Raw genomic sequence first — 24,329 nt, forward strand, 5'->3', positions numbered from 1 at the left:
TATATTTTCTTCGGCTATTGATGGAATTAAACTATATTAATAAGTGGAAATCAATACAACTTTTCTACTTTGAACCATTAATTTTGATAAGTCCCATGAGGGTGGAGCTACCTTAAAGTGAACAATGGTTTTAATCAAAGAAAAAGGGACATTATCATCTGAACATTTGTAAGTATTAAACTGAGGAGAGTGTAATGTCATCTATTTTAGCTCCCCAAGTGAAGTTACAGGATGGTGGAGAGAACTTTGGTCGTGTCGTGATAGATGTGGATGGGAAGGAAAGCACAGTTTGTGACACGACTTGGGGACAAGCTGAGGCTGAGGTTGTCTGTAAGGAACTGGGATTTGTCAGTGGAGAAAACTATGTGTAAGGAAATGTCACCTCCACCAGTCAAAGCTGGGCAGAGGTTTTGTATTTTTCATCTAGTTTGTTTGCAAGATTTCTTTAAAGGTATGAAATGCAGCTGAACTTTGGCATGTTGAACATCGAAATTTCGAATACCATGGATATGTCAAAGTGAGTTGGGAAGTCCCAACTGCATTTTTAAAAATGTATTTTAACCTAGATATCTCCATCGTCAGAAACCCCCGGTTGATTATACGCTTCGTTTGTCTCTCAGAGGAACGAAGCGTAATCAACCGTGGGTTTCCGACGATGAAATATCTCAAACTCTAGGATATCTCAGAAGTTTTTTCTTGGCATTATTTTGTTCGAAATAATGAGGTTTGGGAATTTTTTAGTTCATCTGAGCCATAAACTGAAGCGATGTTTTCTGATCATTTAAAGTTTTTTTTCAGATTCTTTTTGTAAATCCCATTATTTTTATACCCCCGCAAATGAAGTTTTGGGTGGTACATTTATATAGGAATCACCTTGTCTGTCTGTTCCTCTGTTCATCCATGCAAGTAAAAAAAAATTCAAAACCTATTGTGTGATTTACTAGCTGAAGCTGACACCAGTCATGTCACTGGTGAGTACATGAGACAAGAATCATCTCTAGTGATTTTTTTGGTCAAAAGATCAGGTCAACAGAGCACTCATAAGCTTTAACTTTTCACTCCCTTTACTTAAGAGTGATAAAACTTCCAGCACATTCTTCTTGTGGAAGTATTGAAGGGACTCCTATTGATTTTTGGGATCAAAGGTCAATTAAACTGGACATGTATATATAAGAAAATGGTTAAGAGATTTTAAAAGCAGGTATTTGATATTGATGCTGAAATTATTAAACATCAGTTGGGTAAGGAACATCTCTAGTGATTTTAGTGTCAAAAGGTCAAATCCCTTTATTTGTTCTCCTTTGCTAAATCTGATCAGTTTAACTTGTACCAATAGTGAGTACATGGGACAAAGGATTTGGGGTTAATAGGTCAGAGGTCAAGCAAATTGGACACTGATATAAGAAAATGGATTTTGTGCGTCAAGTGATTTTTGTTGACATCTGAAGTCATCATACTTTATTTTTACCCAGAATCCTCATACTTCACTCGCAGTCTTTCCATGGGATAAGTACGGCCCCTCTTAAATTTACATGTTTTTTGGGGGGTAGGATGGGGTCTTTGCAATGGAAAACCATAAGAAGCTCATATCTGGTTGCTTATGACCAAATGGTACATGTGCTTTAATCCTATACTAGGTAATTTGGCCAAGCTGATTGAATAAAATAAAATATTGAAGTTTTTGACAGGTCAATAACTTTGTAATGCAAAGACAATAGAAGCTTATATTTGGCACAAAGGTTGAATGCTTATGGGCAAGTGGTGTGTCATGACCCTGACCCAAATTCATTTAGCCCAGGAGAGGGTTACTGTCGGAAAATAAATAAAATACTTATCCTGGCAATAACATAATTTGCAGTGAAGAGAACCTTCTACTTTGTAGAAAGGTAGCTTATGGTCAGGTAATATGTAATGACTCTGAAGTTAGTGTACCCTTATAATAGAGAGGAAAATGTAGACTGTGATGTAATTATTATTTACTAATGAGGGATTAACTATTGAGTGATTAGAGATTGTTATCGTTTCTAGTGCAGGTCCAGGCACAGGTGACGTGAAACTGTCAAATGTTTGGTGCACGGGAGTGGAGAGTTCTATACTGGCCTGTGATAGCAACGGCTGGGGGACGGTCACCAGTTCGCGATGTCTGAACCACGATCATGATGTAGGAGTGTACTGTTTTCAAAATGGTTAGTAAAAATTTATTTCAAAACTTATCAACCATCTGTGATCCCAATCTAATTAGAATTAAATCGTAGACTTGCTTGGCTAAGATCAACTGTAATGGCAGCGGAAGAGAGGTTTGGTATTCTCCCCAAACAAGAACTGCAGCAATTGATTATCGGCAAAAAAAATCAGTGATTAAGATGGTGAAAAATCTACTTATTTGAGTGAACGGATTTCAATAAGTGTGAAGAATTTTACCAATGTAAAAATAATGTCTTATAAATAATCTCTTTAGACTAGAGTTATAGAATTGGTAATTCAGGAAATAGCAAATTCGTGGTCCCCATAGCTATTTCTCGAGGCAGCAAAGCTGTATACTGTGATGAGTAAAATTTTCTGTAAGTGCTGGTTTACTTTTATTTCAAAAATATTTGAATTTTTTTTTTTTTTCGTTTTACCATGTTTGACTGAAAACTACTTTGCGTCTGTGCACGTTACTGATATACAGAGTAACTACGTACCTTAGTCATATGTCAACATCCGGGAGGTTTATAAAAGTAATAAACAAACTCCTTATCAACATAACACTTGTAAACATTTTTATTGCGTTTTAAAACTTCTAAAGCAAAGTAAACATAGAATTAGTTGATGTTTGTGTATACACATGTATATATATTTTTGTTGGTACTTTTCATACAAGCAGTTATAAAGTTATTTACTCGTATGATAAATAACAATTCGGAGCACATCCAGAATGTGACCAGAAAGGTTTTCAGTATCCATGTACATTGTATGCCACAAAACATCCCTTTGCAACTTTAATAGGAAGATGTTATAGAAGCAAACAATCGATTGTTTTGGGGGTTTTAAGTTGAAAGGTGGAGGTTCACCTTAATAAGTTTATGTGATTCAGACACTGGTTCTTGACTCATTGACAAACTGTCCATTTATTCATGACAGAGTACGTGAATGTCTAATGATCAAAAATAAAGAATAAGAAACATATGTTCCTATAGTCTTGTCTTTATCTGAATAAAGCATGAAAATATTATGGAACGAGTAAAACTAAACGGGGCGAGTGGTCATTATATCTTACTCATCCCATACAAAAAAAAAAAGTCCCTCACCCTGCAATAAAATTATTTCATCGGTCATATTACATGGTAGTCCATGCATTGCCTTTTCAAAGTTTGATGTATTTACTAAAAACTGCATAAATTTTTAAATGACACGACATTTTCACTTTGTAAAATTTGATTTTGCAGTACGTGTAGTGGGAGGAGTCAAGAATTCAGACTATATGACTGGTCGTATAGAAGTGAGACAGGAAGGAGCTCGTGAACAGTGGCGGACAGTGTGCTCGGACGGTATTAATCAGAATGCAGCTGATGTCATTTGTCGAGAAGTGCAATATGATAGAGCAATACTTTTAGCCCCTAGTTTCTTTGGATCGTTGAGTGTTAGCCAAACTATGAAATATATCGCTGATGTAAAATGTAATGGCAATGAATCCAGTATTAAAAAATGTAAGATGGCCACAGAGAAGAATGGAATATGCAGCATTGCACATTATAACTATGCCAGTGTGCTATGTATAAAGAACACCACCAAAGATGAAAGTGAGTACAGTTTTACCACAGTTAATAAATATTTGTATTGCCATATTTTGTATGGATAGATCAGTCAATGAAAGGGGGAGGTTTTTTTTAGATGGATATATATTTTGGGGATGGGAAGTTGCCAGTTGGTGCTAATAGAGTAGCTCCACAATTCAGTTTAGATTCCACATTTCTTTTGATTTAGGCTTTACAGTCAAATTAACTGGCGATTATAATGGTGCTGTGATAGTAAACCAATATGGCCAAGATGGTACAATATGTGTTGATGGCTGGGACGAGAGAGAAGCCAATGTAACATGTCGACAGTTTGGATATCGAGGGGGAGTGGTGCTAGGCCCACAGGAAGTTTTCACACGCAGGAAGCCAGTTTGGTTTTCTGAGTTTAACTGTACTGGAGAGGAGCAAAAGCTGCAAGACTGTCCAAGGGCAACAAAAGTCTCGTTAAAGTGTGTCCGGTCCATCAAGGATGCCGGGGTCCTTTGTTACAATAGCACGGGTACTTCTAGTCCTTCTGCAAACGAAAAGAATTTCATTTAAATGTTCAGAAAATTATATTGAATTGTTAGGCTGCCAGTTCAGGTTAATGAAACATGATAAGTACATGAACAGAGTGTATATGCAGACTGTAAGTTTGATGCACAGGTTTTTTTATAAAAAATTTTTTTATCTCCATGAGTGTTTTTTCATGTTCAATGTAAAAAAAAAAATTCATGGATATTTTAATTTTTGAAATTTATCATAATGTAGTCTGTTCAAAGAATTGCCTGGAAAAATTCATTAAAATTATATTTGTTAGGTGTTAAAGTAAGACTAGCTGGTCCTAAAGATTACTATGGAACAGTGGAAGTGATCAAAGATGGACAGGTAGGGACGGTGTGCGACTATGACTGGACAAAGAATGATGCCAGAGTTTTGTGTCGACAGCTGAATTTTCCTGATGGCCGGCCTTACAAAAGGTCGTACTATGGTGCAGGAAAAGGCTCTGTGGTGCTGTCTGGGTTTTTCTGTGATGGTAAAGAGGACCGCCTTCTGGACTGTCCCAGCAGGGGCTGGTACAATGTACAAGATTACTGCAAGATTCACCAAAATGATGCCAGTGTCTACTGTTACAGAAGAGGTGGGTGGTCTACTGTAGAGGGTTATGGTATATATGAATTTTATTAAAATCATGGAGCATTGTGAATTTTAGTTCTCCTGAGCCTATTGTTATCTGTGTTCATCCTTCATTCTTCATTGAAAATGCATTTAGTTTTTCAAAATCTTCTTTTTTCCTTCATATCTTGCAAATACTGTAGATTCGGAAGTGTGTGCAAGGAATATTTTACTTTGTAATTTTGCGAGAAGCACCACACATGAAATGAAATTACTCACTTTTATTTTGATACTGCTGAAATACATGTTAAAACTCTTGATCAATAGACCACTCTCGAATTTATAATTATAGGATTTGAAGTCCCCTAGGCATTTTGCTATGGAATCTGCAGTAAACTGTGTGCTCAGTTATAATAGCAACAGTATTATTAGTATATAAGAAATAGCAAATCTTTAAATCAGCACATTTTGGATTTGATGCTAGTCGCTGTAGACGCATAACCTGTATAGTTATGTAATAGCAGTGAATTAGCTGAGTACTTTGAATGTGAAAAGGTGCTAAAGTTTGGAATTCCTCAGTAATGAGTACATTTAGAATATGATTTGTTTTTGTAGTGAGCATGTATCCAGAGAATGAGAATTACGGAGCTGTTCGGGTGTGGATGGATGACGTAGGTTCATACAGCCTGGTTTGTGCTGATGGCTTCACAGACACAGAAGCTAAAACAGCCTGCATGGACATGGGATTTGTGTATGGCAAGAGTCTCTGCTGCTCTGCGTTTGGTGACATAGATGGACAGGTAAGAAAAGCTGGTGGTCACTCCCTCTTAATCAATTGTGAAATGTTTCTATGATCAAATAACGTCATCCTTGAAAAATGTATATGTACATTGAGGGTATTGAGATCTTTTCTACCATATATTTCTTAAAATATATTATGCTTAGGCCACACTTGAATAATGTTGGTTTGGAATTCTCTCTTTGTTCATAAATATGTTGATTGATAATTGTGCTATATTTTTCTGAAGACAGAAATGCTGAGCAGTATAGATATTGAAAAATTCTTTTAACAAAAGGATGTTTGTCATAGCCATCAGCATCACTAAGTTAGAATGCAATACCATAATGTTGAAAGTTACGAGTGATTTTTTTTCAATGGTTTAATGCATTTATATCATTGAGTAATTTTTGTTCTAAACTGAAGTAAATGGTTTTGGCATTTCTGTATGTTGCCACAACTTGAAGTTGTGATTTTTGCCTTGAATTAATTCAATCAACAATATTTGGTTTTTATTAGTTGAAGATTTAAAAAAAAAGGCGACATGCAGAGAAATTCAGTCAGCCATTCATTTAGATTTATAGCTGATGTATCAAAATGGGATATGTTGCTAACATTGCAGATTTATGTTGTTTTTAAGATTTGGAAAACAAATGTAAGCTGTCAGCCAGGAGACCAGCACCTGGACAGCTGTAGCTCTACTGACGGAGTGAACAGGTGCCCTAGTCAGCAGTATGCTTCTGTTGTCTGTTCCAACTCGGAGCCACACCTAGGTATGTGTGAAAAAGAGGACCGTGGATAGTGAGTGTCTGCTGGTAGTAAATGAAGCAGTTAAAAAGGATAGCTGATATTATGGGAATCTTGATGAAGTCAAAATGCAACACAGTAAACATGAACTCTCACGCTAATAGAATATAAGTATGCACAGATTTGTAATAGGCTAAATTCATACACAGCTTGTTAAGAATGGGGTTGCAGTAAAAAGAAGAGGGGCATATTGCTTTGCACCTATCGGTCGGTCGATAGACCATGTGTTGTACACTCAATATCTTGAGAACCATTCACTTGTCATTGTAATGATATTTCATATTTGGGTTGGTTACGAGTAGAAGAGGACCCCTATTGATTTTCAGGTCTAATGGTCAAGGATCAATCTACTCTGGACATAGGAAGATGCTGTAAACTCAATATCTTGAGAAACCTTTCCTTGACAGACATTAAACTTGATACACTGGGGGAAGTAAATGACTCCTATTGATTTTGAGGTCACATGGTCAAAGGTCAAACTGGACATAGGAATATACTGACCATTCAATGTTTAGCGAACCCTTTGCTTGACAGACATCTTCAGTAGAAGATGACCCCTATAGATTTTGAGGTCACATGGTCAAAGGTCAAATTGGACATAGGAATATACTGTCCACTCGATATCTTGAGAACCCTTTGCTTGACAGACATGAAACTTGGTACACTGGTACATCTTCAGGTGTAGATGACCCTATTGATTTTGAGGTCACATGGTCAAAGATTAAGGGTCAAACTGGGCATAGGAATATACTCTTCATTTGATATCTTGAGAACCATTTGCTTGACAAACATCAAACTTGGTACATCGTAAGGAGTAGATGACCACTATTGATTTTGAGGTCTAAGGTGAAGGGTCAAACTGGACATAGGAATATACTGTCCATTCAATATCATGAAAACCCTTTGCTTGACAATCAAACTTGGTAGACTGGTACATCATAAGGAGCAGATGACCCTTATAAAATTTGGGCTCATATGGTCAAAGGTCAAGGGTTAAACTGGACTTAGTAATATATTATCTCCTATATTTTAAGAATCATTTGCTTGATTGACACCAAACTTGGTACACTGGTACAGCATAAGAAGTAGATGACCCCTATTGATTTTTAGGTCACATGGTCAATCCACTCTGGACATATAAGAAGATATTGTTTGCTCAATATCTTGAATTAGTTTTGAACCCTTTTCAATTTTGCACCATGAGGGTATATGTGTAAACCATTTTTGGCTCACCTGAACCGAAGGTTCAAGTGAGTTATTCTGATCACATTTTGTCCAGCGTCCGTCTGTCTGGCTGTCCGTCTGTCTGTAAACTTTTCACATTTTCGACTTCTTCTCCAGAACCACTGGGCCAATTTCAACCTAACTTGGCCAAAAGCATCCTTGGGTGAAGGGCTTTCAAGTTTGTTCAAATGAAGGGCCATGTCCCTTTCAAAGGGGAGATAATCACAAAAATGCAAAAATAGGGTGGGGTCATTTAAAAATCTTCTTCTCAAGAACCACTGGGCCAGAAGAGCTGAAATTTACCTGAAAGCTTCCTGACATATTGCAGATTCAAGTTTGTTCAAATCATGGCCCCCGGTGGTAGGATGGGGCCACAAGGGGGGATCAAAGTTTTACATACAAATATATAGGGAAAAACTTTAAAAATCTTCTTCTCAAGAACCACTAAGCCAGAAAAGCTGAGATTTACATGAAAGCTTCCTGACATAATGCAGATTCAAGTTTGTTCAAAGCATGGGCCCCTGGGGTTGGATGGGGCCACAATAGGGGATCAAAGTTTTACATACAAATATATAGGAAAAATCTTCTTCTCAAGAACCACTAAGCCAGAAAAGCTGAGATTTACATGAAAGCTTCCTGACATAATGCAGATTCAAGTTTGTTCAAATCATGGCCCCCGGGGATAGGATGGGGCCCCAAGGGGGGATCAAAGTTTTGCACATAAATATATAGGGAAAAACTTTAAAAATCTTCTCAAGAACCACTAAGCCAGAAAAGCTGATTTTTACATGAAAACTTTCTGACATAGTGCAGATTCAAGTTTGTTCAAATCATGGGCCCCTGGGGTTGGATGGGGCCACAATAGGGGATCAAAGTTTTACATACAAATATATAGGAAAAATCTTTAAAAATCTTCTCAAGAACCACTAAGGGCTGTTCCAGAAATGATCAAATGGGGGGATCGGGCGGCAAACAATATTTTTTTGTATGGGTGGTCGTATTTTTCCATATTTTAATTGGTCCGTGGTTGGACTGTTAAAAAAATATTTATTATGGGTGGTGGGTAGTTTCTATTGTTTTAATTTGTGCCATGTGGGTGTTGAGTTTTCAGAATATTTTTATTGTCGCTCTTGTTGTGTTGGTTACAAAACGTCGGAGGGAAAATTGAAAACGTGCTTTCGAAATCGGAAATCGGAAGTAACATAGAACTATTCGAGTTGTCGCTCTTTGCAGCGCATAACTTTCCATAACGGCACTCTTCAAATTAGAGGCGCGTTTAGTAGGGTCCCTTTGGACGTGATGGCGGCGAACTCTGTTCTGTAGATTATTACAGTTTACAGTGCATCGATTTTGGGAATATTTTGAAACCAATAGGTATTCCGTTTTCTAATAAAAATAGGCAAACCTTAGTTGATTTATACGAGGGTACCGATGCGTTATATTTATCAGTAAGTGTGATGGTGATATAGAGGCGTCCGGGCGCGGGCTCCATTAGAAGACGAACGATTTGTGGAAAAACATATCCATACCCATTTCATGATAATAGCATCGTTTGGACTCCCAATCTTTCCAACATTCCCGCCATAGATGCCTTTCATTGTTGATGTGACATCGTTTCTTCAGAACTACTGTGAAACAATGTCGCACAGGCATTACCGCGTCATTGACTAGAATGTTTGTCCCGAAAACCTCGCGAGATTTGTACCGTTTTCATTTTTAAAAATATTTTTGTGGTGGGTCTGGTTAGTTTTTTTTTTTTTTTAGATGGGTCATTGTAAAATGACTTTATTAATTTGATGGGTCATGGGGTAATTTTTAATTTTTTTTTATGGGTGCTTGGTATATACAAAAGGTGCCTCCCGACCCCCCCATGTATTTATTTCTGGAATAGCCCTAAGCCAGAAAAGTTGATTTTTACATGAAAACTTCCTGACATAGTGCAGATTCAAGTTTGTTCAAATCATGGCCCCCGGGGATAAGATGGGGCCCCAAGGGGGGGGGGGATCAAAGTTTTACACACAAATATATAGGGAAAAACTTTAAAAATCTTCTTCTCAAGAACCACTAAGCCAGAAAAGCTGATTTTTATATGAAAACTTTCTGACATAGTGCAGATTCAAGTTTGTTCAAATCATGACCCCCGGGGATAAGATGGGGCCCCAAGGGGGGGATCAAAGTTTTACATACAAATATATAGGGAAAAACTTTAAAAATCTTCTTCTCAAGAACCACTAAGCCAGAAAAGCTGAGATTTACATGAAAGCTTCCTGACATAGTGCAGATTCAAGTTTGTTCAAATCATGACCCCCGGGGATAAGATGGGGCCCCAAGGGGGGGATCAAAGTTTTACATACAAATATATAGGGAAAAACTTTAAAAATCTTCTTCTCAAGAACCACTAAGCCAGAAAAGCTGAGATTTACATGAAAGCTTCCTGACATAGTGCAGATTCAAGTTTGTTCAAATCATGGCCTCCGGGGATAAGATGGGGCCCCAAGGGGGGAATCAAAATTTTACACACAAATATATAAGGAAAAACTTTAAAAATCTTCTTCTCAAGAACCACTGAGCCAGAAAAGCTGATTTTTACATGAAAACTTTCTGACATAGTGCAGATTCAAGTTTGTTCAAATCATGGCCCCCGGGGATAAGATGGGGCCCCAAGGGGGGGGGGATCAAAGTTTTACACACAAATATATAGGGAAAAACTTTAAAAATCTTCTTCTCAAGAACCACTAAGCCAGAAAAGCTAAGATTTACATGAAAGCTTCCTGACATAATGCAGATTCAAGTTTGTTCAAATCATGGGCTCCGGGGGTTGGATGGGGCCACAATAGGGGATCAAAGTTTTACATACAAATATATAGTTAAAATCTTTTTCTCAATAACCACTGAGTCAGAAAAGCTGATATTTACAAGAAAACTTTCTGACAGTGCAGATTCAAGTTTGTTCAAATCATGGTCCCCGGGGGGTAGGATGGGGCCACAAGTGGGGGGGGGGGTCAAAGTTTTACATACAAATATAGAAAAAAGCTTTAAAAGAACCATTGGGCCAAAGAAGTTGACATTTACATGAAAGCTTTCTGACATAGTGTAGATTTAAGTTTGCAAAGGGTAGTTTGGACCATAATAGGGACCAAGGTTTTACATGCAAATATATATGGAAAGTCTTCAGATATGGGCCAAGGTGACTCAGATGAGCGATGTGGCCCATGGGCCTCTTGTTATCTTCTTTAATACTACTGAAACTAAATTGATATTTAGAAGGAGTAGGTAGTCCTTTAAGAAAATTGTAAATTTTATGATGCTAGGGGGTAAGGGTTTGGTTCCAGAGCGGGGCCAAAATTATTATAGTGATTGTCTTTATCATTTGAAAGACTTCTTGAAGTTTGCTGATATGGTATAAAAACTAAATGCATAATTAGGAAAAGCAGATTGAAAAGGATGTACCAAAGTTGTGAATTTTGCATCCCCAGGGTATTAAGTTCAAGTAAACATATATATTTATGTATATTTACACATTTATATCTGTACTTTTGCTGAATATTAGAATGAAGCTTGGACATTTAGAACAGGATTTTTTTTTTCTAGATTTTGTAGCCCTTGGGACTAGTGATACTTTTAACTGATAATCAATATGGTCTCTTGGCCTCTTGTTTCTATGTTTCAGTTCATGTACAGGTAAGCAATGATTCGATTCTTGTCAAAACAGTTATGTATTTCATGTTATATCTTAGGGAAAAACCCTATAATTGACCTATAAATTACTGAAATTTTCCTATAATGCCCTATCTTTTAAGAAATTTTGCCCTATTTAAAGCCCTTTTTTTCAGTCAAAAGCTACTTGAAGGCCCATCTTTATTATACATAACCCCCAAAACAAAGCTCCTTCTCATGTCAGAAGGGTGTGTCCCACCATTCAAAGTACCTTGTGTGGGGGTGGCAGTTAGTCCTGTTTGGACAGATTTAGTTCCTTGAGTAAATGATCTGATTCTGGTTGATGGATACCCATTAATTTTATTTTGTAGGCTACAAAGTGGAGCTGGAGAAGGGCCACTTTGGGCATGTGAAACTTACATACTTTGATCAGACTGGATACATATGCTCAGAGGGCTTTGATGCTGCAGATGCCAATGTTATTTGCAAACAGATAGGATACCTGGGGGGTAGGCTTTATGAAGAATTCATTGTACATATTGCAGTTAAATGTGGAGTATGTAACGCTACCTTTAGTAGATAATCATTTATTCTAAACAAGAAACTCAAGAAATCTTGTAACGGAAAATTTAATTCTTTTGTCCAAAGGGTTTTTATTGTGTGCTATATGGATTCAAATATGTATACTACAGGCTTTGCATATCAAGAGCATAATCGCCATTACTGGACAAGCAGAGTCCGGGAGCTCCGTTGGCTGAGGAATTTAACATGCACCGGAAACGAAGATCGACTGGACGAATGTGATGATCTGGACAAGAAATGGGGAAACATTCAGAATTGTTCCATCAAAAGCTTTGCTGCAGCCTTTTGTTTTACTGAAAGTGGTAGGTAATATTGAAAATGTACGCCTTTTGTTTTACTGAAAGTGGTAGGTAATATTGAAAATGTACGCCTTTTGTTTTACTGAAAGTGGTAGGTAATATTGAAAATGTACGCCTTTTGTTTTACTAAAAGTGGTAGGTAATATTGAAAATGTACGCCTTTTGTTTTACTGAAAGTAGTAGGTAATATTAAAAATGTACGCCTTTTGTTTTACTGAAAGTAGTAGGTAATATTAAAAATGTACGCCTTTTGTTTTACTAAAAGTGGTAGGTAAAATTGAAAATGTACGCCTTTTGTTTTACTGAGAAAGTGGTAGGTAATATTGAAAGTGTACGCCTTTTGTTTTACTGAAAGTGGTAGGTAATATTAAAAATGTATGTGTTTTGTTTTACTGAAAGTGGTATATATCTTTGAAGCTGTACATGTATATACTTTTTAAGAAAGAAGTGACAACATGAGATATACAAATATTCAATGTACAGAAGAACAGATTTATTAAGCTGAAGATTCATGTTATTTAAGGATTTTGCATGATAGTTAGGTATTGATATAGAATGTATTGATATAGAATGTAGAAGTCTTCTTTAATATTTCTGTTGAAGGTCTGTAATGGATATTGCAGTTGTATATAGTTGTCACGCAACATCGAAAGATGTATTTATTTGTATATAGTTGTCACGTAACATCGAAAGATGTATTTATTTGTATATATAGTTGTCACCCAACATCGAAAGATGTATTTATTTGTATATAGTTGTCACGCAACATCGAAAGATGTATTTATTTGTATATATAGTTGTCACGCAACATCGAAAGATGTATTTATTTGTATATAGTTGTCACGCAACATCGAAAGATGTATTTATTTGTATATATAGTTGTCACGCAACATTGAAAGATGTATTTATTTGTATATATAGTTGTCACGCAACATCGAAAGATGTATTTATTTGATTTTTATTCACTGCATCTCAAGTTTAAAGAATTTTGACTTTGTAGAAAAACAAGGACCCCAGATCAGAATTGTTGGAAACATGAGTGAGGGAGTAGTAGAAGTTTTTATTAATGGCACGTGGGGCTCAATCTGTCAGAAGAGCATCACATACAAGGAGGCAGACGTCATCTGCCGACAGCTGAATTACACGTACGGAACACACAGTAGCAATTCAAAAGTTCCACAGAGCAAAGGCCCTGTCTTGATTGATCAGATGTACTGTACAGGGAAGGAGAAGAGTATTTATGATTGTCAGATCTCGATCAACACAGATCCCCACTCACTCTGCCACCACCACAAGTATGATATGGTTGTGAAGTGCTATTCCAATGGTAGGTTTTTGTAATTTTTGTTATTTTAACCCCCACCCCCCCAAAAGGCCTTTTTTTTTTTATTGGGATACAATTACTATTTTATGATTTTTCCATGAAAACATGATTATGTACATATATTTCATAATTTGTATGCTGAGAAAATGGTTTTATTCTATCATAAAGTTGATATTAATTTATGATATTTTTCAGTGCGATTAGTAGACACCGAGATAATAAACTATGGGAAGTTACAAGTCCACAATGAGTCGGGTTGGTTTTCTGTCTGTGACACTAACTTTGATGATGTTGATGCAAAAGTGGCTTGTAAAACTCTGGGATATAAAGATGGCCGTGCTCAGCTAGGATCAGCCTTGGGAACCTGGGTAACGTCCTCAAACAACATTATTGGAATCACTGATGTAAACTGCACAGGAAATGAGTTTATGTTCAGATACTGTCATGTGGGCCATGGGGCGTGTCAGTCGGGCCATTATGTTACGTTAGCCTGCACCCGAAATGACATTGATCAATACAGTAAGTCGTTGTTGGAGTAGTGGAGATGTTCAGATGAATTAGAAGGATGTGTATCTACAGAGATTTAGTTCTGCTTTCTGAGTGTTTAAATTCATGAAAGAGGACCAGAGATTTCACTTATGTATAAGTTACTTTGGCAAGGAAAACCAGAGAGTTTCAGTTTTATGCAAAAATCCAAGTAATTTATGACACAACTAAAAATAAAGTCGCTAAAATCATGCTAACACTGATAAACAGAGGATTCTTTGATATACAGTTACTTGCAGTATAGTTGCATTGTACAGAGTAAGGCATCTAACTTTTCATTTCAGAGATTGATGTGGATATCCCTATGACGATTCTTTATGGCGATGTAGAGGTTTCACTGTACGATGTGAAGGGCTCTATATGTGATGATACTTGGAATGATGCTGCTGCCCATGTGGTTTGTCGTGAGAAAGGATTTGCATCAGGAAATGCTACACGTGGCTCCGCTCGCCGCAATTTTCCTACCCTTGTCAGTGGTGTAAATTGCACTGGGAAAGAAAGAGCACTTAGAGATTGTAAAATGAAGCCTTTCAATGAGACTAGCAACTGCAAAGGCCGGTCATCAAGAGCAGCTGTCATTTGCTCTAAAAAACAAGGTTTTTAAAGCTTTGTTTTCACATTCATACAAGGATATGCTACTTAATTGCTCACTTATTTTGTGACATTTATAATCTTTTTAGCAACCATTTCTCTTCATAGTAGAAAGTAAATAACAAACCCCGAGTTAGTTCTCATTAAAATTCACATTTCTGCAAATTTTAGAGGGGGTCAGGTTCCGCATTGGCAATGAATACCAGGGCTCAGGCAGGGCAGAAGTGTATCTTAATGGCCAGTGGGGCACAATCTGTAACATTTATTGGGAGGATGTGGATGCCAGTGCATTCTGTCGACAGTTACCAAACTATGTGGGGGGATTTGAGGCTAGCCCAGCTGTTGTTGGGGATCCAGCACAACCCATCTGGATGACCAGGGTGGAGTGTCGGGGAAAGGAGAAAAACTTTCTGGATTGTGAGGCCTCCTGGGACCCAGTGCAGACCAGTCGCTGTAGTCATAATAATGATGCTGGGGTTATGTGCTTTAAGTCTGGTAAGAAGTTCTTCATTGGAGTAATTTAGACAGAAATGTAATGTAATTGTCAAAATCACTCAGGTTGGTGAAATTGAAATACATATATTAAATCAGACTACTAATTTGTTGGACTGAGTTATGAAAATCATGTAAACAATGACATTGAAACTGTTTAATTTGTATTTTTTTATTGCAAATTAGGACCCTTGCTTTTGTTATCAAGTATGGTTTTTCATTTATATATGATTGTTTTTTCAGTTCGTTTAATGAGAGGAAATTATCGCAATAATGGTATAGTGGAGGTTTATGTAAATGGACAGTGGGGAACGATTTGCTCCTCAGGATTTGGTGATAAGGAAGCAGGTATGTTCTAATATAGCACCTTTGAAAATATTTAAAACTGTGTAAATGTACTTATTGAAGCAGTAATTTCATCTAAGCTTATTATGTGCCATCCTTGTGCTGCTGACTAAATGTATTGATAACCTCAAGGACTTACACCAGAGTCTGCGCTGTGACCTTCATAACCGCTGTGACCTTCATAACCCCAGATGATAGCTTTAATTGTTATTTTCTATTGATGTTTGGCCTTTTTTCCGTCCTGTTCTTGTCAGTGCAACGCTTCTGAAACCTCTGAACAGAATTCATGAAACTTAATAGTTAGGGGTGAGATCAAAAGATTGATGTCGGATAAAAATCTAAATTCAGTTAGTTAGGGGGAGGGGAGATAAAATCCCCTGTAAGTTTTGTCGTACGACATCGATTACACTTTAGTGGAAAATAAAAGAAGACAAACGACTGTTAAAAACCACAAAATAATATTATATTTTAATGAATATTTTAAAATAGTTTTAATTTACACTTTCATTTGTGAATTAACAATAGAAAAGGTATACAGAGTGTTATTCATAATCATATGTTTTTACTTGTTAATCGATTAGTTCCAACATATTTAGTTTTAAAGGGGGATGGGGGTGGTCTTGGTGAAAACTATATGAATTTAGTTTTTTGTCAGACATTGAACTTTTGATCTTGCCCCTTAATAAGGATATTTTGTTTAGATGTGCATATTCACAGGAAATTCAAATTTGATATTTTTCCAGAGAGTTTAGTCCCTTTTAAACTTAGAAGTTTAGCCTCCATCAGCCCTGTGAAACCGCTTGATAGAATTTCGTGAAACTCTGTAGTTAATAAGTTCATACTCTGTAGATGTGCATCTGATTCATATTTTTTCTGGGAGTTATGCCCCTTTGAACATAAAAGTTTGGCCAAAATTAGATATACTACTGAAACAGTTTGTCAACTCAACTCTTCTGAAGCCGCTGAACAGGGTCCAGTTGCACAAAACTTAGTTAAATTTAACTGACAGTTAACTTCAGTTAACACTATATAAATGTTGAAGTTAATGGCAAATTAACTGTCAAATAAAGTTAACTAACCTTCGTGCAACTGGGTCCAGAGTCTCATATAACTTTGTAGTTAATAAGGACATACTGTGTAGATGTGCATATTCACAGGAAATTCTTAGTTGATTTTTTTTTCTGGGAGTTATGCCCCTTTGAACTTAGACGTTCGGCCAAAATATACTATTTGATACAACTTGCGTAAAACCAGTTTTCAAGCCATATGTAAGGAAAATATTTTGCACAATTTACATTTCTAAACTATATTACATGTGACTCGGGTAGTGTCATCTAGTTATATATTTGAAAATAGTACTGTTACAGTATATAGCACAGAATTATTTATTGTCATGAAATCATCACAATCAATAACCTAATTCTTTATGAAAGTTATACATGAATGTCTAAATCACGTCTTTTTGCATGGTCAAAGATGAACTTGTTTGCAATAAATAATCTAATCCATGTTTGAATCCATATTGTTTCATATCAAAACCTCTTGTCCACCGCGTGTTACTGTTCCTTATTCATGAGGAGGGTTAGACAGGTACACATGCACTTGTATGTTTTACTGCACTTAACAGTTCAGTCACACTTTGATGTTTTAGACGTGGCCTGCAGAATCTTAGGATATGAGCGAGGAACTCCTCTTTGCTGTTCTCCATATGGATTTAGCTTTAAAAACCCAATCATCCATTCATTCAAATGCAAAGGAGATGAGCGACACCTGACTGACTGTAAAAGCACTCCTGCTATTGGCTCCAATACCTGCTTCTCTCAGGACTATGCTGCCGTAGCTTGTTTTAATGAATCCACTTTAGACAAAGGTATGTTTAAATATAATTGTAAGTGTAACTTTGAATTGATCATAGTAAATTTTCTAACTGAAGTTAACTGGGAAACGAGGTTAAAGGTTTAAGGAATGTAATTTTACAATGAATTCTCCTCTCATCAAGGGATTTTCCTCATCTTTGTAAAATGAATAAAGAAGTTTTATTGTTGTCCTGTAGACTTCTGAGTTTTATTGTTGTCCTGTAGACTTCTGAGTTTTATTGTTGTCCTGTAGACTTCTGAGTTTTATTGTTGTCCTGTAGACTTCTGAGTTTTCCAGAGTTACCTATGTATGACCTGGAATTGACACCACCATCATTGGCTTCAGAGTCTCTAATTTAAGTTTTTGTTGACAGGGTATTCCATTTCTTTGCCTTCTGATACCCCCTACACAGGCCAGGTCAACCTGACATACCTGGGCATCGAGGGCCGGATTTGTAATGATGGCTGGGCTGATGTAGATGCTGGGGTGGCCTGCCGAGAACTGGGGTTCCCCGTGGGGTTTGCCTACACCCATTATAAGAGCGAGGTGGACTCCACTGGACCCTACTGGTCCTCTAACTTTAACTGCACTGGAAATGAGACTAGTCTGAAAAGGTGTAAACATCAAGGATTTGGAAATGTGACAGAGTGTAAATCAAAACATTACGCTGGCGTGCTTTGTGCCGAAGACAACGGTAAGTGAATCATCCACTACTGAGCAATTTCTGGGGTTTTTTTGTCATTCTGACAGAGCGGGGGAAAATGTGTGTGCATCTACTAATCATCCATTCTATTAATGGAATTAATTTCAGTTTATCTGAAAACAAATACATGCATGTATTCAGTTCAAGAAGTTTTTTGAAGTAATGATTCTTGAGTGATATGTAGTCTTTCTCTGCAGACAGTAGTTTTTTGATGTTTGGTATGCAGTATGACATGTTTCATTGTTAGCGTAATGAGTTTTCATACATGTATACAGCATCATAACGTTAATTGTTCATATGGAATAGTTTAGGCTATAGTGCTACATGTATTAGTCACTGATATTGGACTTTGATTTTGGTTCTTTTTTATGTGTAATCTGCCTCTTAAGTCAGAATGGGTCATTCTTGTTCATACCATTAGTCATTTTAGTGTTTTAAACATACAAATGGTGATGAAAATTATATCACATATTTGATCTGCATGTACATTGAAATGAAAATATCTCATTGGTTATGACGATTGTAGAATTACATTTAGTTTTCTCTGCTTTTACATCATGGCATGCATGTCTTATTGCTTTAAGATTGATGACCAGGCATACATTGATTCTGATGCATCTGTTTATTTGTATGTGCACAACTTGATCTTTTATCCCTTGAACATTTTAACCTTTGCCCTATAAAATTTGGTGAGATAAAAGTCCTGATGAAAGTGATGTGTCAGATATAGGTCAAGGTTATGTGTTATAGACAAAGGTCAGATGTGCTACACTAGGACTCTGTCACAGTGAAGACATTGTTTTTCCCTAATCTATTTAGATTGTTACATTTGGAGAATATTTCTTTGCAGGTATAAGTTACAGAATGGAAGGAGGTGATTTCCGTTATGGACGAGTGGAGGTGTTGATTGGTGGGAAATGGGGCACTATATGTGATCGTTACTGGGATCAGAGGGATGCAGAGGTTTTCTGTCGAATGTTTGGCTTCAGCACTGGGGATGCTTACTATGATTCATACACAAACCAGGGGACAGGCAAAGTATGGGGGACCATGTTCCACTGTAAAGGAAATGAAGACAATCTTAATGGCTGTCCTCACGAAGGTTGGAGAATCACTGACTCCATTTACTGTAGAACTCACAAGGATGACGCCGGTGTACAGTGTTATACTAATGGTCAGTACAGCTAGGATTGTCAATGACAGTGTTTTTACAGTTACTAAACAGTGTATATTATTAGATAGTTTTAAATCCATAAAAGTATAAATGTGAAAAGTATATATCATTTATTGAGTAATTTTGTCGTAAAATTGCATCTGAAACACTCTTCAATATTTAACCTGTTTTACATCATTCATATGTTCAAAGTAAAAATTTTATAGCAGAAAATTTTTCATCTAATCTAAGTGTATGAAATAATTTTGTTTCCCAGCTTACTTCACCAGAAAGAAAATGTAGCTTAAGCATGCGATAATTTTTGTTTTGAATTTGCAGTAAAACTTTCCAATGGTATACTGAATCGAAACAGTCGCACTGGTGCAGTTATGTTATACCAAAACCAGACCTGGTTAAGGGTGTGTGATACCGGTTTTAATGACAATGCAGCCCGGGTCGTGTGTAGAGAATTGGGCTATAGGGATGGTCGAGCGATTTGTTGCTCTGCTTATGGAGCCGTCAGTGAGAAGTACATTCAGATGAACTACACTTTGCGATGTAATGGTAGAGAAAGCAGTGTTGATGAATGCCTGCAAGAAGAAGCCTGTGACACTGCCAATTATTCCTCGGTAGTCTGCTTTGGCAAAGGAGATGAAATTAAAGATGGTATGTAGAGATGTCGAGAGTAAGAATTATTATTATGCTGGAATCATATATGATCAATTTCTAAAGAACACTGAGATGCATATTATTTTTGGAGTGTCCTGATGTTGTAATAATTGCTTATAAGATAGATTGGTTATACTGAGTTGACTTTTTGTGTCATTGTTCTATAAGACATCAATTCGAATCATAACTGGAGACAATTTTAATGTTGCATCTTTTTTTTAATTTCAAAATATTGTGCCTCACTGTTACTGAAATACTTTGAAATGGACAAATTTGAAAGAGAATGAAATTATATGTTACTAAAGTGTAAGTTGATCTGGGTATTTTGTAGAAGTGTAAGTTGATCTGGGTATTTTGTAGATGAATACTCCTTTGCTGTAAGGGCTGGGGGCAATGGAAATAAGGGCCAAGTTGTTGTTACACATTATGGTGTGGAAGGTCGCATTTGTAGCCGTGACTGGGATGATGCTGATGCACATGTCATGTGTCGAAGCCTTTCTTACCAGAATGGAATGGCGTATTATCACGACGAACTGTCCACTATCAGCAGTCTACGAGGTCCCTATTGGCTGAGCGGATTCAATTGCACTGGAGAGGAGATGTCCCTCTTGGAGTGCCCAAACAACACCAGATTAAATCTTGGGAACTGTTCCGGTTCTCACATTGCATCGGTTCTATGTTTTAATGACACCGGAGAGTCTGGTGAGTTTTAAGAGATCTTGTTTTAGAATCTGTTTCAAGGGTCAGTAATTTTATGTAAAATGTGAATAAAACTTGGGAATAATTCATAGATATGTCATTGTAATGATCTCTGACAGTGAGAAACTACTGATAATTGTTCATCTTTATTTAGATATCATATGTTTACATTAAATTCTATACAGTCTTAAATTTTTTATCCTAGCACATGGTAATGAATATCCAAGTCAGCTACACATTAAACAATTTTTATTGGTTTTTCAGCTTATACTTTGATTTACCAATAAAAAAAAATGCATCTTTATTGTGTTGCATTCGCCTTTACAATGAAGAAATCACTATATTTGTGATATTGTTTTCCAGCCATAAAATATTACATAGCTGGAGGTGGCCACTACGGTAGAGTGGAGGTGTCTATTGAGAAGCAGAGAGGCACAATATGTGATGCATCATGGGACAATAAAGACGCCTCAGTTCTGTGTAGAGAGAAGGGATTTAGTGAGGGGGTGGCTGTGCCGGGAGCAGCTTATGGTCAGGGAACAGGTAATTCAACTACTAGTACTCGCTCTGACGATCAGCATAAGAGGTGTCTAGAAATGTGGACTTGTTTGCGTGTGATAAAATGACTTCGATCTTGGGTGTATCTTGCTTGGAATGGATGGTAAAAGTATTCCACAGTGTTGTTAAATTAAGATTGAACTAATAGAAAATTGGAATTAGCTAGATTCCTTTGTATATGCTTTACATGGCAAATAATATTTACAGGTTTATCTATTAAATACTGCAATTCCCTTTTAGGACCAATATGGCAGAGTCACATACAATGTGTTGGAAATGAAAAAGGACTTAGATGGTGCCCACACCGGGGCTTTGTGGATCGATATTCGGATGCTAGCTGGCTCCTGCCCCTTATCTGTGATTCCCATCGAGATGATGCATCAGTTTTCTGCTTCAAAAATGGTAATTTATCAAAGTTTGAGAGTGTCCAGCAGGAAAGGTTAGCTATCTTAGTCCAGCTACTGTTTAGTAGTGTGTTTTGATGTTCAGGAGAAAAAGTTGTTTTGAACTGCATGCAGTTTAAAGTTGTTGGTTTTTATGCCTCTAACATTGAAGAATGGCGGGGTGTATTGTTTGTGGTTTCTTTCATTCATATCTTTTATTAATTATACAAGTTAGAAACTTAATAATGAGATGAGATGATAGGTCAAGGTCAAATTGATGAATGATATGGGTCATGGGCATTCATCAAGGTCAAATATACCCGAATTGAAAGTTGTTAAGGTAAAGAGCATAGTGTTTGTTCACATCTGTAGCAGAAGATTTTCACTTCTTCCGTATGTGCATTTATAACGGATGATTTGCTTTGTTTGTAGTGAAACTGAACGAGGGCCATGATTCTCCCATGGGAGGAGTAGAGGTGTTTAATAAAAAGCAGAAGAAATGGTTTGGGGTCTGTGACACAGGATTCAGTAATGCGGCTGCTAAAGTGGTGTGCCGCAGCCTTGGCCTGGACTACATCGATGGAAGAGCAATCAATGGATCGGCGTATGGAAATATATCAGGAGAAGTTCTTTACACTAATGTCAAGTGCAGCGGTGAGGAATCCGATTTTACTCAGTGTTTGTACGATTTCAACAGGACCAAGTGTGCTAGTGGGATGTATGTATCCGTAATGTGCAGCAATAAATCGATTGTTGATGCAGGTAAGATAAAACATGTAGGAATGTATTAAACTTCAATATTTTGTGATTTGCAACATTTTGGTTTTAGATTACTTCAAATCTATTTTAAGAGTGCACATGGCATGTACATTAATGAATATGATGCAACAAAATAAAATTACACATCAAATATGTTAGGTCAGATAATTTCCTTTATAAATAGTATTTTAAAACCTTTACATCTTTATCCTAGCTTACCTGTGCAAAATTCTTTTATTTATAGTTTAGTGTAGTGTTTTAACATTTATAGTAAAATTTGTTTCAAAATATCATCTCCTTTCTTGTTATCAGATATGTAACTTCAATTCAATTTTAAACATCTCATGTTTCCATCTTTTTTATTTGTCATATACTTGCTGGTAAACTTTAAAAACTTAAATTTCCTCTAAAATAAGAAATGCATTAGAATGTGTTCAAAGTAAAACTGCCAAATATTTGAATTGTGTATTGTTTGTATAGCCTCCAATTTTAAGTTTTAACTGATGCTTATCATATACATATATGTATGTACTTGTTTCCCCAACATGCTGCATCCACATGCAGTTTGCAGTCTATGTAACCTGTAGTTAATGTTGTAAACTTTCTTTCTTTTTTGAATTTCCTTCTTTATAAACTGTCTTACTGTTATGCCCTCTGGGCCCAAAATTGGAATAAACTTATCTTATCTTATACATGTATATAAGATACTAAACTAACACATAGTTTTGATTCTAGTAGTTTTCTGCTTTTAATTGCAAAAGAGTAAGTCTAAGGGGAGTTTTCACACCATCAAAAATGTAATCTGTGTATCTTTTAACATTATTTTTGCATCCTTTTGTCACTGTAATCAAACAACATAAAAATGATTATTTTAATATATCTTTTATAGTGGCTTCTTACATTACAGATCATTATAAATTAAATCACAAAATATTCAGGATTTACTTGTTTTCTTATTTTCAATTTAAAGTTAGATATTCATATTGGTTGAAAAGACAAGATTCTCATTTTGTATTCTAAAAAACTGCCTGAGTGTACATCACATTGAGTTTTATCAATAGACATCTACGTTATCATGATACGTGTGCAAGAGCACCGGTGAAGATCAGAATATAAGGCTTGTAAACAGTAAAACAAATAAACCAGAAAGTTTCACTGAAAATATTAGTAGGTCAAAAATACAATTCTTGAGGATACTTTTTAAACTGGCAGTATGAATTTTGATGATTTTTTAGGTTTTGATGTCCGCTTGGCCCCAGACAGTTTATCCAGCACACTACATGGTATTGTGGAGATCAGAGTAAATGGAGTTTGGGGGCGTGTTTGTATGAACCACTGGGATGACAGGGATGCCAATGTGACTTGTAAAAGGCTAGGTTATGCAGGGGGTGTTGCATATTTACACATCATGAAGAACCGTAAACCAATCATGATGAACCAGGTGCACTGTAAAGGTGATGAGACCAACTTATTCGATTGTGATTACAGCACGAATCCTGACCTTAAGAATTGTGCATTCCATTCTAATGATGCTGGTATCCTATGTTACCGATCTAAAGGTATGTTTTTTATGCCTCCCTTCAAAGAAGAGGGGCATATTGCTTTACACCTGTCGATCAGTAGACCTCATGTTTTTGCATATATAAGCCCCCCTTCAAAGAAGAGGTGCATTCTGCTTTGCACCTGTCAGTCGGTAAACTACATATTGTCCACTCAATATATTAAGAACCATTCACTTGATCGTAATATTTCATGTGGGTTGGTTATGAGAAGAAGAGGACCCTTATTGATTTTTAGGTTACATGGTCAAGGGTCAGTCCATTCTGGACATAGGAAGATATTGTCTGCTCAATATTTTGATAGCCCATTCTTAACAGACATCAAACTTGGTGTACTGTAAGGACTAGATGTCCCCTATTGATTTTGAGGTCAAGGGTCAACCTGGACATAGGAAGATACTGTCCGCTCAATATCTTGGGAACCCTTAGTTGGACAGACATCAGACTTGGTACACTGGTACATCTTGAGG

At 36.6% G+C, this 24,329-nt stretch overlaps 1 protein-coding gene across 1 annotated transcript in view; it reads left to right on the forward strand.

The window, feature by feature from the left end:
• The window catches only part of LOC125648820 (deleted in malignant brain tumors 1 protein-like), a 77,978-nt gene that overhangs the window by 47,655 nt on the left and 5,994 nt on the right, over window positions 1–24,329 (forward strand). The window contains exons 10-32 of the mRNA XM_056166803.1: window positions 211–367; window positions 2,029–2,186; window positions 3,429–3,782; window positions 3,967–4,278; window positions 4,579–4,899; window positions 5,490–5,674; window positions 6,293–6,425; window positions 11,712–11,849; window positions 12,033–12,224; window positions 13,222–13,548; window positions 13,741–14,064; window positions 14,376–14,687; window positions 14,854–15,177; window positions 15,418–15,522; window positions 17,171–17,389; window positions 17,750–18,070; window positions 18,930–19,253; window positions 19,572–19,898; window positions 20,262–20,603; window positions 20,964–21,143; window positions 21,399–21,560; window positions 21,974–22,303; window positions 23,536–23,859. Coding sequence (XP_056022778.1) covers window positions 211–367; window positions 2,029–2,186; window positions 3,429–3,782; window positions 3,967–4,278; window positions 4,579–4,899; window positions 5,490–5,674; window positions 6,293–6,425; window positions 11,712–11,849; window positions 12,033–12,224; window positions 13,222–13,548; window positions 13,741–14,064; window positions 14,376–14,687; window positions 14,854–15,177; window positions 15,418–15,522; window positions 17,171–17,389; window positions 17,750–18,070; window positions 18,930–19,253; window positions 19,572–19,898; window positions 20,262–20,603; window positions 20,964–21,143; window positions 21,399–21,560; window positions 21,974–22,303; window positions 23,536–23,859 — 5,871 coding nt within the window. The remainder of the gene's footprint in view (window positions 1–210; window positions 368–2,028; window positions 2,187–3,428; window positions 3,783–3,966; window positions 4,279–4,578; window positions 4,900–5,489; window positions 5,675–6,292; window positions 6,426–11,711; window positions 11,850–12,032; window positions 12,225–13,221; window positions 13,549–13,740; window positions 14,065–14,375; window positions 14,688–14,853; window positions 15,178–15,417; window positions 15,523–17,170; window positions 17,390–17,749; window positions 18,071–18,929; window positions 19,254–19,571; window positions 19,899–20,261; window positions 20,604–20,963; window positions 21,144–21,398; window positions 21,561–21,973; window positions 22,304–23,535; window positions 23,860–24,329) is intronic.

The sequence above is a fragment of the Ostrea edulis genome, chromosome 5 (assembly GCF_947568905.1).
Source record: "Ostrea edulis chromosome 5, xbOstEdul1.1, whole genome shotgun sequence".
NCBI lineage: Eukaryota > Metazoa > Mollusca > Bivalvia > Ostreida > Ostreidae > Ostrea > Ostrea edulis.